We start from the raw sequence: 17,296 nt of genomic DNA on the forward strand, positions 1-17,296 counted from the left end.
CTCTACTCTCTACCTATGTCTCTACTCACTAATTAAAATTAAAACGAATATAGGTCAGGCTCTAAGTGATGATAAGTGCTACTTTTATATTACAATTGAAATTGAATTTTGCTTAAAATAATACTTTCTAAACCGGTCAAAACTTGCAGCCATAAAAAGGGCCAAATAAGGCCAGATTTTCTGGCCTTATTTGCATCAATTTTTTTAGGCCAACTGCAATTTAAAAAGGCCAATTTTCTGGAATTTGGCCTAAAAAAGGCCATCTGGCAACCCTGCTGGGAGCTGGTCACAAAATCACAAGTTTTGTCCTAACGGCTTCGAAGTTTTATCAAATTAGAATAAAATACTTAGGCTAGCTTTGCAGGTGGAAACTAAACTTTTGTTAAAACATTAAACTAACCAGAGCTTGCAAATTAAATGAAACTTTGATTTCTTTTTCGATAAATCTTCGAAGCAACTTTAGAACTTGATCATGAAAATTTGGTGCTCTTTCGCAAGACGCCCTGTTGGTCAACCAGACAAAATTATGACGTCATATACGTCACACACATTGGAATGGACTATTATGAAGGAGAAAGTGCGGGGTGGAAATGCACTGAAACACACAGGAAGGAAATTGTCTCCCATTTATTCATTTGTTGTTCAATTTCAACAAATTTGCTATCGTTGGAAAGCACAAGCATAGATCTAACCAACAACGTTAATACCAAGTCCTACAATACTAGGCTACTAGCTCTATCTGGTGGCCACCCAAACTTGACAAAATTCAAACCACTACAGTATCAAAAGTTTATTTGCAATGATAAAAACATTAAACGACGCCCTGGGTGATCACGATAATTAATTGTCTCAGATTTGCTATCGTTGAAAAGCACAAGCAATGATCTAACCAACTAAGTTAATACCAAGTCCCAAAATACCATTAGCTCCATCTAGTGGCCACCTAAACTTCACCAATTGCAAACCATCACCAAAACTTCATTTTAAATGTTAAACAATCTAAATTCAATTCAATTAAAAGAACATGTTACTGTGTATTGAAGTGCTAACTTTCATTTTTATATCTTATTTAATATATGAGCAATCGTTGTTCGAAGACAGCCCCCCAACGAAGCTTTTGCCCAATGCATTTCAATGGCGAATCGATCGTCTTTCAGTTCACGCCCTGCGTGATCACGATAATTAATTGTCTCCCATTTATTCATTTCTTGCTCAATTTCAACAGATTTGCTATCATTGGAAAGCACAAGCATAGGTCTAACCAACTAAGTTAATACTAAGTCCCAAAATACTACTAGCTTTACCTGGTGGCCACCTAAACTTGAACTATTGCCAATGCTGCATTTTTCGTCGTAATATGCTTGGATTACAAAGCAAGGCCGTGTGGCCGAGTGGTTAGCTCGTTGGGCTCGCAGTCGAAAGCCTGCATGTTCGACTCCAGCCACCCGCAATTTCTGTTGTTTCTCTGGGCAAGAAACTTTACGATAATTGCCTCTACCCAGTGATCGATTTCGAGTAATAGGTAGTACCAAATTTAAGTCATAAGTAGAGTAGACAACCGGAAACATACATTGCCGTCGGCTGCAGCGTGGGTCAGGTGTAGGGGAAGGTCTTGACCTATGAACCGGGTTTACCCATGAGCCGCCCCCTTCAAAAAAAAATCTGTTGCACTCTAGCGCCAACGTGTACTATTTCTGAACGTGTTAATGTCTCAGAAGGTTCCATGGAAAATTCTGGGTTAGAGCTAAAAGGCGTTTTCCAGTTGTAAAGAAAGTTCTGTTTTGAGCATTCGAGAGTAAATTTTTGGTGCCATTGATTTTTTGTTCTGGTACTTAAGGTTTAGCTCAGTGCAGGAAGCTGTATTTCGGATATGCAATGGTAGGCATTAGTGCTGAATCTTAATCAGATTGTGGCTAATAACTTGCTTTAATTTTTTAGTTCTGATGTAAAGCATGCCAATCAGGCTGGTCTTGACCCATGAGCCACCTAGGAGCATGACTCTTGAGCCATGGTTCATGGGTGATGCCATTTATTTCATAGTATGTAGGACTGTATAGGTGTATTATGTTGTAAGTCTTAAGTGTAATTTAGCTTGGTAGGCTAGCCTACTCACCTACTAATACAATAGTACTAGCCTGTTCCTGTAGTTAGGCCAACAGACCAAAGCTGTAGGCCTATTTTCAAAATGTTGCACAATGACTAACAGTTTTTTAATCACTTTTTAATTTATATTTATAGCTTACTTATATGTTATTAGTATAGAAATCAAAACATGTCACCTAGTCCTAGACCAAAGTTAAGCAAAAAATGGGGAGACTTCACTGGCCTTGAAATGTCAATGGCACAGCCAAGATATTCTCCAGAATAGAAAGCAATAGGCTACGTGCAGCAGCAAGAGATAACAAAGTTGACCGAACCACGCTATCAAGGTATTTGAAAGAAGCACAAACAAGGTAGGCCTAACACCAGGACAGGTGAGGCCATTTCCACATGCTCAACTGAGAAAAAAGTGACAAACCGTAAATCTAAGCGAGTAAAATCAGCAGTCATCACTGACTCGCCGGCTAAAGCAGCATAAAATGCTACCACACCCAATGCTGCTGAAGATGTAAGCCTCCAGGTTGCTGCAAGAAAATCTGCTCAGTTGGACAAAGAAAAAAGAGAAATTTTTTTAAAGTGCTGTCAGAAGATTTGGAAAATACCTGGTAAATTTTGGTAAAGCTGAAAATGCAACTGTTCTGCATCTTAATGACAACACTTCGGATGAAAGTGAGGGAGACGACACGATCAATGATTCGAAAGATGAAACTACGGTTAGCATTGGGGACTTTGTGGTTTTTAAGTTTTGTGAGAAGCGAGACGTGCACTACATTATATTGGAAAGATAACAAAAGAAAAAAATGATGAAGTTTATGTAAAGGTGTCGTTTTTGAGAAGGAATTCGAAGGGAAATGATTTTGTTGAACCTGTTGTTGAAGACATTCACACTGTGCAAATATGTGATGTCGTATTGTTGCTTCCTCCACCAAATCCTTGTGGCTCCACTAAACGGACACAAGGGATCAAACATTTCTGTGTAGTTTGAACCTGCTACAACATTGAATAGGTTTTGTGTTAAATGCATAAACTGAGGACAATTTCTTTAGCAGCATCTAATGTATTTTATTAATCAGGATCAACTAAAAAAGCTCTCCCTCCCATCAAAATTTGTAGATTTTCCTTCCTTCCTAGCAAAGTCCCAAATGGGGTGGGAGAGGGAAAATGGTCTGCTGAAATCTCTCCCCCACTTGTGCCCAGCCGAACTATTTCCCTCCCCCACCCTTATTTTGAGTAATGCTAGGAGGGGCGAAAAAACTACGGATTTTACTGGGGGGATTGTTTAGTTGGTCCATTAATAGTACCTTTGTAGCCTACTTTTTGTATGCTTGTGTTTTTTTGCGTCTAAAGTACATTTCATAACAGAAATCAAACAAAATTGGTTGGTTTAATTGCAGTGGCTTATGGGTTAATTTCGGTGGTTCATGGGTCATTACCAGCAGCACCCTTGAGCCACTTTGAAAACTTTCAGGAAAATGTTTATAACAGTTACGCTATTAAAGATATTGATCTGAAACTTGCCCATGATCTGCCCCAATAGTTATGCTAAATGCTTTAAAAATTTGAGCGTTCTAACTTCAGCAAAAAAAAAGTTAACGCAAAAAATCTAAAAAGTGGCTCGTAGGTCAAGACCTTCCCCTACGTCGGAAGGCGTACACCGATGCATAGTACTCAAGTCTGCTTTCCCGTAATACAGGATAAAAATAATAAAGCAAAGCAAACAAAGCATTATTAATTGCTTAAAGTCAAAATATCTGACCCCTTCCATACTTTGGGCTGGCTACGCCACTGTTTCGTCACTGAGAATTTCCTCACGATTGATCTGGGGCGGAATCATTAAAATTAGTCAGCTCCTCCACTTACAGTACAGTTCTACTTGTAGAAAACCATACCATGTGGCTTCAGGCCACATCATCACTATTGATGAACACGAATATTCGCCATTTGTTGATAACGTGCAGATCTGTTTGGAAGATTTGTTGAGAAATCAACGTCAAATCGGTGGACCTGGCCACATCGTCGCTATCGATGATTCCTTTACTTGGTGGCCAGACGAAAACGAGAAAATCCACAAGGGCGCCCAGTGCCACAGCAGTGGATCTTCGATGGGATTGACACCACAACAAAGTAAGTTATATATTATGTGCATGTTTACGCACTACAACTAGGCCTACGCCTAGTCAACTACGTTCGAGCAAGTGAGCAATATCACTTGGGCTTGGAATTTGAAGGAATATTTGACAACACTTTTATTTAATCCACCCTCCTTCGGGCACGTTTTTTTGCTTCTCATGCCTGTAGATATCTCTAGTAAAATTGTACTATTAGAGAATGCTTCATCGTAATGGTACCGCGGCGGACAGGGCTACACTGGAAGCAGAAATTCTACGCCACATCACACCAGGAACAGAGATTCATTCCGATGAAAGGGGTGCATACTCTAACTTGTTTAGTGAGTGTTTCTTGTAGTTTTATTTTAAAATGACATGCACTAACAAGTAAACACTTAATGTAGATTATGTTAAACGTTAAATGGATTGGATCAAGTAGATAAAATGCATTTAGATTAAACATTTGAGTAGACTAGGTGTACTGAGAGTAAAAATGTGTAGGGGAGATGTGGCACTTATGGGACGAAAATGACATTATTTCTAATAAAACGTTATTTTAAAGCAAATCATGAACTAAAGCAATTTTATTGCAAAGTTTAGTCATTGTTTCATAACATGAAATCAAAACAGTGATGACTGTAGGCTAATATTTTTTATTGTTTTTTTTTTTCATCATTAAAAAGTGTCAGTCAACTGTCCCATAAATTGCTTACATAGCCTACATGATCAATGGGACAAGTGGCTATGTCCTATGGGACACTTTGCTAGATACATCAATTGATTGTCAAGGGTATGATGGAATGAAAGAGACTCAAGAGAAAAAGAAGCAGAACTTGTTTTGTTGGTTTTCATCAATAAACAGACCCGCTTTTCTTTTCAGACATGATAAAATAAGACACTTTAAAGTAGGCCTACCATATTTTCATCACCGAAAAAAAGGACAAATTTAGTAAGCAAGTAAAATGCCAGTGAATTTTTAGGTTTAAACAATTTTTACACCTTCTTCTATGATTATAGGCCTATGTAGCAAAAGTGACAAATAAAAAACGTAACAATCATATTTATTTTTCTCTGCATCCGATTTTTAGCAAGAATTAACAGCGATAGACACGTGTTTCGCCCATGAGGCTAGGCCAGTGGTTCCCAAACTTTTTTACTCCGTGGCCTAAATTTTGATTCAAAAAAAGTTCGTGGCCCACCCAAAATATTTTATACACTTGTATATGGGCGAGCACTATAGGCTCTAGCAATTTTCTAAGTGGCGACGCTGTGCCTGATTTGACTGGGCCGAGGATCGAGGCCCAGACCTCCAGCACAGATAGCGATGTTTCTTACCACTACGCTAATCGGCCAAGTTCTACTACCTAATTACTGTACTATATGACATGTAACACAAAAACAAACAAAATGGCTTTTTGCAATTTATTTTTTAATGGGAAGGGTGCTCTTGCACTTTAGCAACAAGCTTAGAAATTCTTGGCTCAGTTGTCGAAAGAGCACAGCGAATGTCATGTTCAACTTCAAGGCGGTTGCGTTGCTTGGACTTCATACATACTAGCGCTGAAAAGGCAGATTCACATAACCATGTAGAAGTGAAAGGCAATAACTGTTAAAGTACAGTTTTGCTTATTTCTGGATAAGATGATGCCATGCTTAGCCAGAATTCCGTGAGTGGCAAAGTTTCGAATAGATCTCGGCAACTGGAGTCGTTTTTCAATTCAATCAATTGGTCTTGCAATTCATTTTCCACATTTTCAGGGAAAAGTCGAAACGGATTTCTTGCAAGTGATAGGTCATCAGCACTAACTTCAGCAAAATATGACTTGAATTCGCTTTCCAGCTCTTTCAGATGTTGAACAATATTGGTCTTTAGTTCATCGTTTAACTCGTAAATATCAGACAGGTTGTTAAACATGGCAAAATTGCCGTTTTGAGCTTTTCGTCTCCAGTTTGCCAATTTTTCAACAAACGCATTGATCAAGTCCATGTTCTGAATAATGTTTTTTTCTTTTCCTTGCATTTTCAGGTTAAGGGTGTTTAAAGAATGAAAAATATCTACCAAGTATGCCAAACAAGCAATAAATTTTGCATTGGTAAAGTGAAATGCTAACTCAGGTTTTACATCAGTTAAATAGATTTCCAACTCATCGCGGAGCTCAAACACTCTGCATAAAACGTTCCCTTTAGAGAGCCACCGAACTTTTGTGTAAAACAAAAGGTTTTTTTTTTGCTCTTAAGAACCGTTTTTCAAAAAAATTAGGTTTTTATGATCAGATTCCATGTCTTCACAAAGTTTTCTGAATAGACGAGTGTGCAAAGCGCTGCTCTTCACAAAATTTACTATTTTAATAGTAACGTTAAGCACATCTTGGAGACCACTTGGTAAAGTTTTAGAAGCCAGAGCTTCCCGGTGAATGAAGCAATGAGTAAACATAACGCCAGTAGCCTTTCTTTGCACAAGTGCCTTAAATCCACTTTTGGAACCAAGCATCGCAGGTGCACCGTCAGTGCACACGCCACACAGATTGTCCCAGGATATTCCGTTTTCATTAAAAAAATGGTTGACTTTTTCCATTACATCTGATGCTTTTGTGCTGGTGTTCAAAGCACAGCAGAAGAGTAATTCTTCCTTTACAGAGGTGTCAACTGCATAGCGAACGAAAACCATAAGTTGAGAAACTGAAGATACATCGACAGACTCATCCAGCTGGATGGCGAATAGACCAAAAGCAGATTTATTTATTTCAGTTATTACTTGTTCCTTAATGTCTTCTGACATTGCTGCATATCGTCTCTTTACTGTGTTATTGGATAAAGGAATAGCTTTGAGACTTTTCTCATGTTTATCACCCAGGACAATTCTCGTCATGGCCAGTGCAGACGGTTTAACAACAGTTTCAGCGATATTATGAGCTTTTTTCTGCTTAGCTATAATTTGGCTAACAACGAAAGATGCTTCTGTAAGTTTCTGATCAGTTTGTTGAAAGTTTCCAGTTTTGTCAAGTCGTTGACGTTTACAGCTAGATTCTAGTCGTTTAAAATACTTAATGCTTTTATTCTTCAACTCAGGATGATTTTTTTCCAGGTGATTTCTCAATTTACTCGGTCTCAATGACTCATTGCTTAAGACGCGGTAGCATACTACGCACTGTCCCTTTTCGACTCCATGATCATTTAACGAAGTAAATCCAAATTTAACGTAACTATCATCATACTTTCTTTTGTTTGCCATTGAATAATTTAGTTTAGCATGTCTCGATTTGCAAATTTTTATTCAATCTCTTCTTCGCTCTGCACCTCACAACTATCAGTCCACGACATAAAGAACGCTTGTTTTTAAGTACGATTTCTGGCACATGCAAGCTTAAAAACTCATTGTTACGTAACAATTCCTCCCCGTGGCAGACAGTTTTAAGAATGGCAGTTAAAATTTTTCGGTAAAAAATCTAGAAATTGTTAACAATACAGGAACAGTATAAGTTCAATTACAAATAACTCTGTGGCTCACTGAAACCGTCTTCGTGGCCCACTAGTGGGCCACGGCCCACAGTTTGGGAACCACTGGGCTAGGCTATTCAGTATCGCACCGTATTCTTGCCACAAATTTATTCGACCGCCGCTTTACCAGTTGTCAGATTCAGTCAATGAACATTTTGCTGTTCATTTGATTTTCTGCACAGAAAACATGCGTTTTACATTTGCATTTTGAGCCATAGCTTATTGCAGATGATTGCTCGATTTTTAACAATTCATTAAAAAAAATCTATAGTTCTGCAATATTTGAACTACCGTAGCCTATTCTGTTCATTTTCTAATGTGCCATCATTTAAACAAAGCTAATGCAAGCTAGCTAACAGGTTTAAGACGCCTTTGCATTAGCTTTGGTAGCCTATATAGATCGAACAGTTTAACATCATCAATGCCAAAATTTTTCTCTAACAGATACTTCCACACACCGCTGAAAACAGTTATCCTATTCTTTGGTGTAAGACAGCATAAGCAATAAGCGTCCAATCAAAGGATGTGAACTCGGAAAATAAAATTAGTGGTCTATTCATCCAAATAGGCAACACAACAGTTGAACAATAAAAATACATCTGACATGGTCATCGAGTTGGCCTAACACTTCCTTCATTTTCTACAGAAATAAATGTAGGCTATCTACCATATTCACAGCAAGCAATGTATTGTCAACTTCAAAGTCAATAAACACTTTTCTTGAACAAGGATTGTTCTGCCACAGCTCACAGAAAACATACTTTTCCTTTTTTGTATCGTTGCTTAGCCTTATTTAGCTTTCGCCAAGGTCACGTAAAAATAAAACCTTGTTGAAAATGATAGCAATGCAAAAAAGAGGACATTTGAGCATTTTCAAGTGTCCTCGGAGGACAATTCATTTTTTATGAAAAAAGAGGACAAATCCTCCTTAAAGAGGACATATGGTAGCCCTACTTTAAAGGTTCAATGAATTGAAATTTAAAAAGGTATATAGGCTACTTTTGCCATAATCTATAGCAAAGTGTGGCGTAATAAGGCTTTTCAAGATTGTAGAAAATAAAGCAGTAGTCTTATCTACATCCCAAGTGAAAAATACTTTTTAAGTGAAAAAAATTCCTTTCAGTCTTAAAATATGTCGGAATATGTCCCAAAAGTGATTGCTTGCACAAATGCACAGTCCCATTGGTCATTCAACTGTACCGACTGCTGTCTTATATTCGTCACCAGCCGGTATTTTGCGGTGCAGTCCAACGTTCTCATAATTCTGTACTGTTTAGCCTACTTTCAAGTTTTAATATTTTTAGCATTGCGTCTGGCAGCACTCGCCAAGGGTGACTGATTTCGCCTATAAAACAGACTGGTGTGGTAATCTTCTTTCTTTTCAATCAACACACTTCTGATGGAATGACGTGACGTTTCTGAATCCGCCTTGATCGCTTCAACACGTGGCGTAATACAAGATGTACTTCCTGATCTCAACGCTCTAGTGTCGTTGTCACTTGTCAGCCACCCCAGGAATGTTACACAACCACCAGTTTGTGTTTAGCTTGTCTGAAAATATATCACAGTACAATGTGTACTTTTCTGTTGTGATAGCATCAGACCCAACTATATGGCTTAAACTTTTATGCCAGGTCCCACTTGATACAACTTATTCATAGTGTAGAAACTGTTAACAACAAATAACCATTTAAAGTTACTTTGGGAGCAAAAAAACAATCAACTGACATCGCCACTTAACCGCACAGCTCCCTTTCAAAAAGCACGATGGCTTATGTCAAAAGAATAATTAGGCTATCCATCTATTAAAAATAAATTTACCAATTTAACATGTTTTTGTTATTTCTATTTAAAAACCGTTGCAGCAAGCATTTCACGTTGAAATTTATTTAAAATTGCTTTCGTATTTTTTTAGATGTTGGATATGGCCCCAAACGGTCAACCATCACCATCATTATGTTTCGGCCACAAGGGTTCATACGAACCACATTGAAAACCTGTGGTTGAATTGTAAACGGAAATTTAAAAGAATGGGTAGCACCACAAGGCACATGATATCTGGGTATCTTGATGAATTTATGTGGCGACATCAGTTTCCATGGTGACGACATTGTCCGGAAGTTCTCCGCGCCATAAGGGAGTCCTACCCCTTACTGTAGCCGCCACATCGTCCATTTGCCAAAAAAAAAAATACAGCCCTTTTCAGGGCTACCTAATGATAACAAAGAGTTGCTGCCCACATACTTTGTGATGTTTATTCTATTACAAACAAACTAGGCTATCAAAAGTGCAATGTCACATAAAACAAAATTATTTTTTTAACTTAACAAAAGTTACGTTTGTAACATGATTTTTGTTAGTCAACGTTTAAGGTTTGGGCCTATGAATCATTTTTTTACACACACGGATGCCTTTGGGAAAATGATTTCGTGTGGTTATGAAAGAACACGAGAATGCAAGACCAAGTCATTTCATTAAGGTTTCGTTACATAGCCTACCTTTGATCCATATTTAGGCCTAGGAGCTAGGTTTATTAGGCCTATGTGTTGTAAAAAAAATACTTGGCTAAGCATTGAACAAAACATAAATATCCGCACCCACTGTCCCGCTGGTTGTTTTTTTTTTATTGTTTGCAGAAGTTTCTCCATCCAAATAGGACTTATTTTCCTGCTCCTGCAGTTGGAGCTGACATCACTTGCTTCCTCAGCCGAGCTTTTCCAGTTGATGTCGACTGCGGGCCGAGTGACAGGAACTCTACCACGACCTTCCAAAAGATCAAACTTCCACACCGCTCTAGAGCACACATCGCTTTCCTATTGATCAGTGTTTGTTACATTACTTGATTCGGACAAGTCATTTCACCACCAATTTGGCTATTTGCATTAGCCTACCTGGTTTACTGCATTGCGAACACATCATATCAAATAATACCAATCTTTCTTGATGGAGCTGATTGTACCAGATAAGATGGAGATGAACCACAGATTTTGGGACTTGGTATTATCTTAGTTGATTAGATCTATGCTTGTGCTTTCCAATGATAGCAAATCTGTTGAAATTGAGCAAGAAATGAATAAATGGGAGACAATTAATTATCGTGATCACGCAGGGCGTGAACTGAAAGACGATCGATTCGCCATTGAAATGCATTGGGCAAAAGCTTCGTTGGGGAACTGTCTTCGAACAACGATTGCTCATATATTAAATAAGATATACAAATGAAAGTTAGCACTTCAATACACAGTAAAATGTTCTTTTAATTGGCGGTCGTTTAATGTTTTTATCATTGCAAATAAACTTTTGATAATGGTTTGAATTTAGTCAAGTTTAGGTGGCCACCAGATGGAGCTAGTGGTATTTTGGGACTTGGTATTAACTTAGTTGGTTAGATCTATGCTTGTGCTTTATAACGATAATAAATCTGAGACAATTAATTATCGTGATCACCCAGGATGTCGTTTAATGTTTTTATCATTGCAAATAAACTTTTGATACTGTAGTGGTTTTGAATTTGGTCAAGTTTGGGTGGCCACCAGATGGAGCTAGTAGTATTTTGGGACTGGGTATTAACTTTGTTGGTTAGATCTATGCTTGTGCTTTCCAACGATAGCAAATTTGTTGAAATTGAACAACAAATGGGAGACAATTTCCTTCCGGTGTGTTTCAGTGCATTTCCACCCCCCGCTTCTTCCTTCATAATAGTCCATTCCAATGTGTGTGACGTATATGACGTCATAATTTTGTCTGGTTGACCAACAGGGCGTCTTGTGAAAGAGTACTGAAAATTTCCCAACCATCCATTCTTTGCTGCGGCTCAATCCAAGCTGATGCTTTCTTCAAACTCAGAAGACAAGGACAAAAACAAACTTTAAAACATTTGTGTGATGAACCCAAGCAGAATGACGACAGAATTGAAAGCTGAACCAACTATTTCTTGCTGCAACTGAATCAAAATTGATCCTTTCTTCTCAACGACTGAAAACAAAATGGCTGTCGCCTGCAGTTTTGGGCGGGATTTTTTTTGCAAGGTTGCCAAACAAAATTAAATTGAAAAAATAAATTAACCCATTAACCGCTGACGTTGCGTTGCTGCAACGCTTACTTTGAGCCTCTATAAACGCGTTTCAAAAGCAACTTTCTATCTAAAAAACTGAATATTCTTGTCATTTGAACTCTAAATAAAGTGTTTAAAACCTTATTTTAAAAAAATAAATTGTTTTGTATACTTAAAATCATCGCTCTTTTACGACACTTTTCACGCATTTCGAGCGCATTTTGTTAGTCGTATTTCAATATGCATTAATTCAATAAAATAATTTCAAAAATTGGCTTAAAGTATAGTGTAGTGATGCTAGAACATACCAGTGTAAGCACATCTTCTAAATGTGTGAAGAGCCGGAGATATTTAAGTGCAAACTTTGCTGTACCATTTCTGCAACGTCAGCGTAAAACCGATACTTTATTATGCATATGCAGTGTAGTAGACACGCACCGTTGTTTCATGAAGAGACGCTGATTTTAGGCAAAAACTTCTGTTTGTTTGCTAAGAAAGCATTTACGAAACAATAAAGTGACAATTGACCTGATTTGCAAATGATTTCTGAAAATTACTAGCCAGTAACCAGTAATTTTGTCCAACTCTAAACGATACTTAGTTGTCTTACTAATGGCTTGACCGAAATAGAGCTGGATATTGTGTTCTGTCTCACAAAGTCGCACGTTAACTGATTGTTACAAGAGGCAGGCCGAACTACTGCTATTTTTTCCGAACGCATTACGTTACACTAAATAATGTCTCGCCAGAAGTTTCTACTGTAGAGGAAGCATTAGCCGCTTTCGAAGATATGGTATATTGTGAAGAAGATGAAATTGACATGGTCATAGCACCACCAGATCCTGCTGTAGTTAGCGACGAAGAGGGTATGGACGAAAACGATTTGACAGAAAGTGGAGCAGTGCTACCAGACGCTGCAGGAGAGATTTAAATTCATTGTAACCCAGTACAAAGTGATGATGTGCCAACGACCCCAGTTCCGAAGAAAAAACGCAGCTTATCGGAAGTAAAGTGGAGTAGGAAAAAGGCTTCTTTCTTATTTTCTCTTGTAAGCAAAGAAGCTGACAAGCTGGATGATTTGGAAAGGAAATTGCTGGGACTAGAGTTTCAACGACAAGTGACTGTGAAACTTTTGAACTCCAAACGCTTTGCAATCTCTGCCACTGGCCGCCCAAGTGTTTTTGCTCTTGAATATAGCCGACCAAATAATTCTACATCGCACCACTGTCTAAAAACTATTCCCTGCAATAAAAGACGTCGTTGCAGACAGAGTCACAGCCAAACGCGTTTTCTTTGTGGGATGTGTGATGTTCCTCTTCATCAGCATTGCAATGAATTGTACCACAAAAACAGGCAATAATCCGAAGTAGATGTGTTCAAGGACATTGTGTTTTATTGAGTGCATTTTTTGTGTACTTTTATTACTCGTATGTTTTTATGCCACATGATTTCGTTGTTTGCAATTGTGAATAGAAAACTATGTTTTCGCACTTGACTAAAATATGGTCTTAGATTTTTATATGTTCAAAGGAAAAAAAGAAAACGGTCAAAAGAGAGACGCAGAAGACACAAAGGGAAAGAAGTCTTAACACTCGATTAGTCAAACAATTAAAAAAAATTATCGCTTAACCGCTGACGTTGCGTTTCTGCAACGCCTCAGATTTTGTATAAACAAACAAAAAAAATTCAATTTTTTTACTAATTGTCCAAGCCTGAAGGGTGCTACTAACATACCAAAAAATGAAAAAAATTAACTTCTAGAAATAGGTGCGGCGTTTAATGGGTTAAAGCGACAAACAGTAGAATATATTTGTAAAGCTAAACTAGTTAAAAAAAAAAACACACAATAATTTCAGGTTTTATTGAAAATAAACTAAAATTAGCGATTTACTTGTAAGTTTCAAAAATACGTCCATATTTTAAAAAGGTAAGATTAAGTTTACGAATAGACTGCAATGTTGGCAACTCTTGTAACAACTACAAAAATTGTCGTCTGCAGCTTTGTGCGGGATTTCTGCGAGGTGTTGCCCAAAAAAATAATATTTACCCACAGTAGCAACTAGTGTCCGAAAATTTATTGTTTTAATTCTTGATAGAGGTTTGTTAAAGTTAAACTTTTTTAGATTTCATGTCATAAATATTGAATTTTATGTTTTTAAGAAAAAAATTAACGTTTTCCCAGTTCAATAGGCCATAGCTCTTGAAAAAGCTATAAACATTGTTCTCTAGAGCAGCGTAGACCACTATTCATTTATATGTTTGAAAATAATCAGGGGCTACAGTAAGGGCTTCCATATCGCACTTATTTCTAAGATTTGTTTTAAATTTGAAGAACTACATCTTAGAAATATAAGTGCCTTCATTTCTAAGAAATAACCTTATTTTCGAATTGTGTCCTTATTTTATCTCATTTTCAGCAATTCAAGATACGGCTATTCCTTTTGCACAAAACAAATGCTCTATTTTTTAAGCTAGCTGTAATACAATTGATTCGTTCAGGTGTAAAATTTTCCAGTGTCAAAATTTATGGTTTTTGGAGCCTGCTAATGTTCTCTAACCGAGCTTCAACGAATTTTATACCATAAGGTTGGAATACATCAATAGATGGTACCGGTTTGAGAAGCATGCAATATCATCATCAGTCGTTATCTCTGCCTGCGGCAGATTGCGCATCAACATGGCTTATTTGCTTCCATGAGTGGCGATTTTGTGCCAACTCGCCCAGTGTCGTCAAGTTGAGTCCGGTCCATGATTGAATGTTGTCTTGCCATCGTTTTGGTTGTCTACCACGTTTTCTTTTTCCTTCTACTTTGCCTTCTGTGCAAACTTTGCTGATTCCGAATTGTCATCTTTCAGTGTGGCCGAACAGTTTTAAAACTTTTGATTTTATTATTGCTGCAATTGGATGTAGTTTTGTCATAGTTAGAAGATCTTCTATTTTCGTGTGATCAAGTAACCTTTTTTCACAGTGTAGATTCAAACGATCTGTTATAGCCTGATGCTCTAACAGATCGTTTGAATCTACACTGTGAAGTAAGCAACGATCATGCTGCTAAAAGCGAAACTCATTCAACTAAGTAACCTTTTGTTGGTCATGCTTCTCATCAGGCCCGGATTAAGGTCAAATGGGGCCCTTATGCTAATGAATTTTATGGGGGCCCTTACCAGCTTACGTGGAGCGTAATGGAAGTAAGCTGGTTTCGCTTGCAGAGGAAACCGAGCCTTGCTTGGGTAAGTTAGATAACTTTGAAATAGCACGTGATCGATGATTAAATAAGCATGTGCAAATTAAGTCAACAATGTTTAGACCTACGTTATAATGGATGCAAAATCACACACATTAAATCAACGAAACCGTGCAAGGGAAAACATTGTAGCAAGGGACCACTGTTAGTACTGCACACTACACTGCAAATTGCAATGAAAGGTTATTCTGAATTTCTATTCTAAATTGCTCTTTCATTCACTACTAACTACCAATAGGATGAAATTCAGCCGAACGACTTTTTTCTGTCTTTCGTTGCTGCAAAGTCTGTAAGGATAGCATCAAAATTGAGAAGTCGCAGTTTATCACACTCTATGCTGAGAAGGCTCAGATTAGCCAACCGTTCTTGTGTCATTGTAGACCGAAGTACGTTTTTGATTCTTTTCAGCTTAGAGAATGATCTTTCTCCAGAACAGTTAGTGACCATCATACAAAGAAACAATCTAAGAATTGTTTCTACATTAGGGAAAGCAGCTTCAACTTTGTCATTCTTTATTATCTGGTATATGTTTTCATGACTAAAACTTGCTTTATTTCCATAAGCCTTTTTAAGATAATCATTTAAAAGTATAGGCTAATATTTTTAGATGAATGTTCTATTTATTTCATTTTTAGGAAAAGTGGGGCCCTCTGTCTGCGGGGCCCCTGTGCTTTAGCACACCCTAGCACAGGGGTCGGCAACCAACGGCCCGCGGGCCAGGTCCGGCCCGCCAGGCGCTTCGTTCCGGCCCGCGAGCAGTTCCAAGCAAAAGCACACAATTCGGCCCTCGACGATAAATAAGGAACCGGAAACACCAACTTCGTAATTCTAATTTTGCACATTTTTCCAATCTTGGTAACAACAGTCCGTCAAGTACGTTGAAATATGTGGAGGTTATTGTTGAGATCAAACAGCAGTTTGCTTCCCGGTTCCAGGACATGCGAAAACACAAACACGAATTCGCGTTACTAGCAACACCTTTTGATGTGGATCCAGCCGATGCGGACAACAGCGTGCAGATGGAACTGATTGAACTTCAGAATAATACAACGTTAAAGTCGAAGTTTCACGTTACTTCTCCGGAAGTGTTTTACAAAGAACATGTATCTGCATTCTGCAACCCTATTTCCGAAATTACGAGATAATGCGAAAAAAAATTGCATCCATGTTTGGGAACACTTATCTTTGTGAACAATTATTTTCCAAGATGAACTTTGCAAAAAATAAACTTCGATCACGTTTATCTGATGAACATGTTAATGATGTTTTACAAATTTCTTGTTCCAATATCAAAACTGACTTTGGCAATTTAGCAAAAATATGCAAACAACATTCACATTAAATTGTTACACACATTTGTTCTTTTATTAATAGGTTTCAAAGTAATAAATTCCTTTTATCATATCAATGAACATATTATATAAGCATGAATAGGAGTGTAAAACGCCGTGCAATTTAAGGGTAAGATATTCGCGTTTCAGAAAAGCTGTCCAGGCAGTTACGGCCCGCCAGTATATTTTATTTTATCAAATTGGCCCGCGGCTCAAAAAGGTTGCCGACCCCTGGGCCTAGCACAATGGTTAATCCAGGCCTGCTTCTCATGATGTGATTTTGGAAGGTAGTGAGTTTATTCATTGTTGATGATGTCCAATTTATGCATTCTAGACCGTACAGCACGACTGGTAAAACGTAGGTGTTGAAGATTTTTGCTTTCAATTTGGTTGGGAGTCTATTGGATGTTAGAATCTTTTTGTTCTTTTCAAATGCTGCCCAGCCTAAGCCAATACGGTGTTGCACTGCAGTCTTTCCATCGTTGGTCGCGGATAGTCGGTGGCCAAGATATATGAATTCTGGTAGGCTACTTGTTCTATTTGTTTTCCATAGAGAGTGAGATTGAGGGTGTTGTTAGTTTTGTCGCCTGTCACACATTTGGTTTTGGACACATTTATTTGGAGGCCGAATTTAGCAGCATTTTTTGACAGAGCATTTAGGTATTCCTGCATTTTCAGTTTAGAATTATTCAAAATGGCCATATCGTCTGCGTAGCTTAAGTTGGATATTACATGACGCCGATGGTGAATCCAGTTGTACACTCATGTTCTGTTTTTGTGATTATTGCAGCAGCTACGATGCAAAACAGGATAGCAGACAAGACATCTCCTTGCTTAACATCTTTCATAATATCGATTCGCCTGGTTGTTCCGATGTTTGTTTTGATTAGTGCTTTCGAGTCGTCGTACGTTGCTTTCAAGAGGTTGATGTATTTTTTGTTGAAGGAAGTTTTATCCAGA

At 37.9% G+C, this 17,296-nt stretch overlaps 2 protein-coding genes across 2 annotated transcripts in view; both read right to left on the reverse strand.

Moving 5' to 3' along the window:
* LOC145765718 (uncharacterized) overlaps positions 1-17,296 on the reverse strand; it is a 1,283,504-nt gene that overhangs the window by 311,627 nt on the left and 954,581 nt on the right. The window lies entirely within an intron of this gene.
* LOC145765599 (protein FAM200C-like) lies at positions 6,442-7,077 on the reverse strand. The gene has a single exon (XM_082577434.1). The coding sequence runs from the start codon at positions 7,075-7,077 to the stop codon at positions 6,442-6,444; it is 636 nt and encodes a 211-aa protein (XP_082433560.1).

The sequence above is a fragment of the Aplidium turbinatum genome, chromosome 2 (assembly GCF_918807975.1).
Source record: "Aplidium turbinatum chromosome 2, kaAplTurb1.1, whole genome shotgun sequence".
Taxonomy (NCBI): Eukaryota; Metazoa; Chordata; class Ascidiacea; order Aplousobranchia; family Polyclinidae; genus Aplidium; species Aplidium turbinatum.

Excerpts from the sequence above, each read along its gene's own strand:
- LOC145765599 (XM_082577434.1), bottom strand. The coding sequence starts at position 7,077 with ATGACGAGAATTGTCCTGGGTGATAAACATGAGAAAAGTCTCAAAGCT.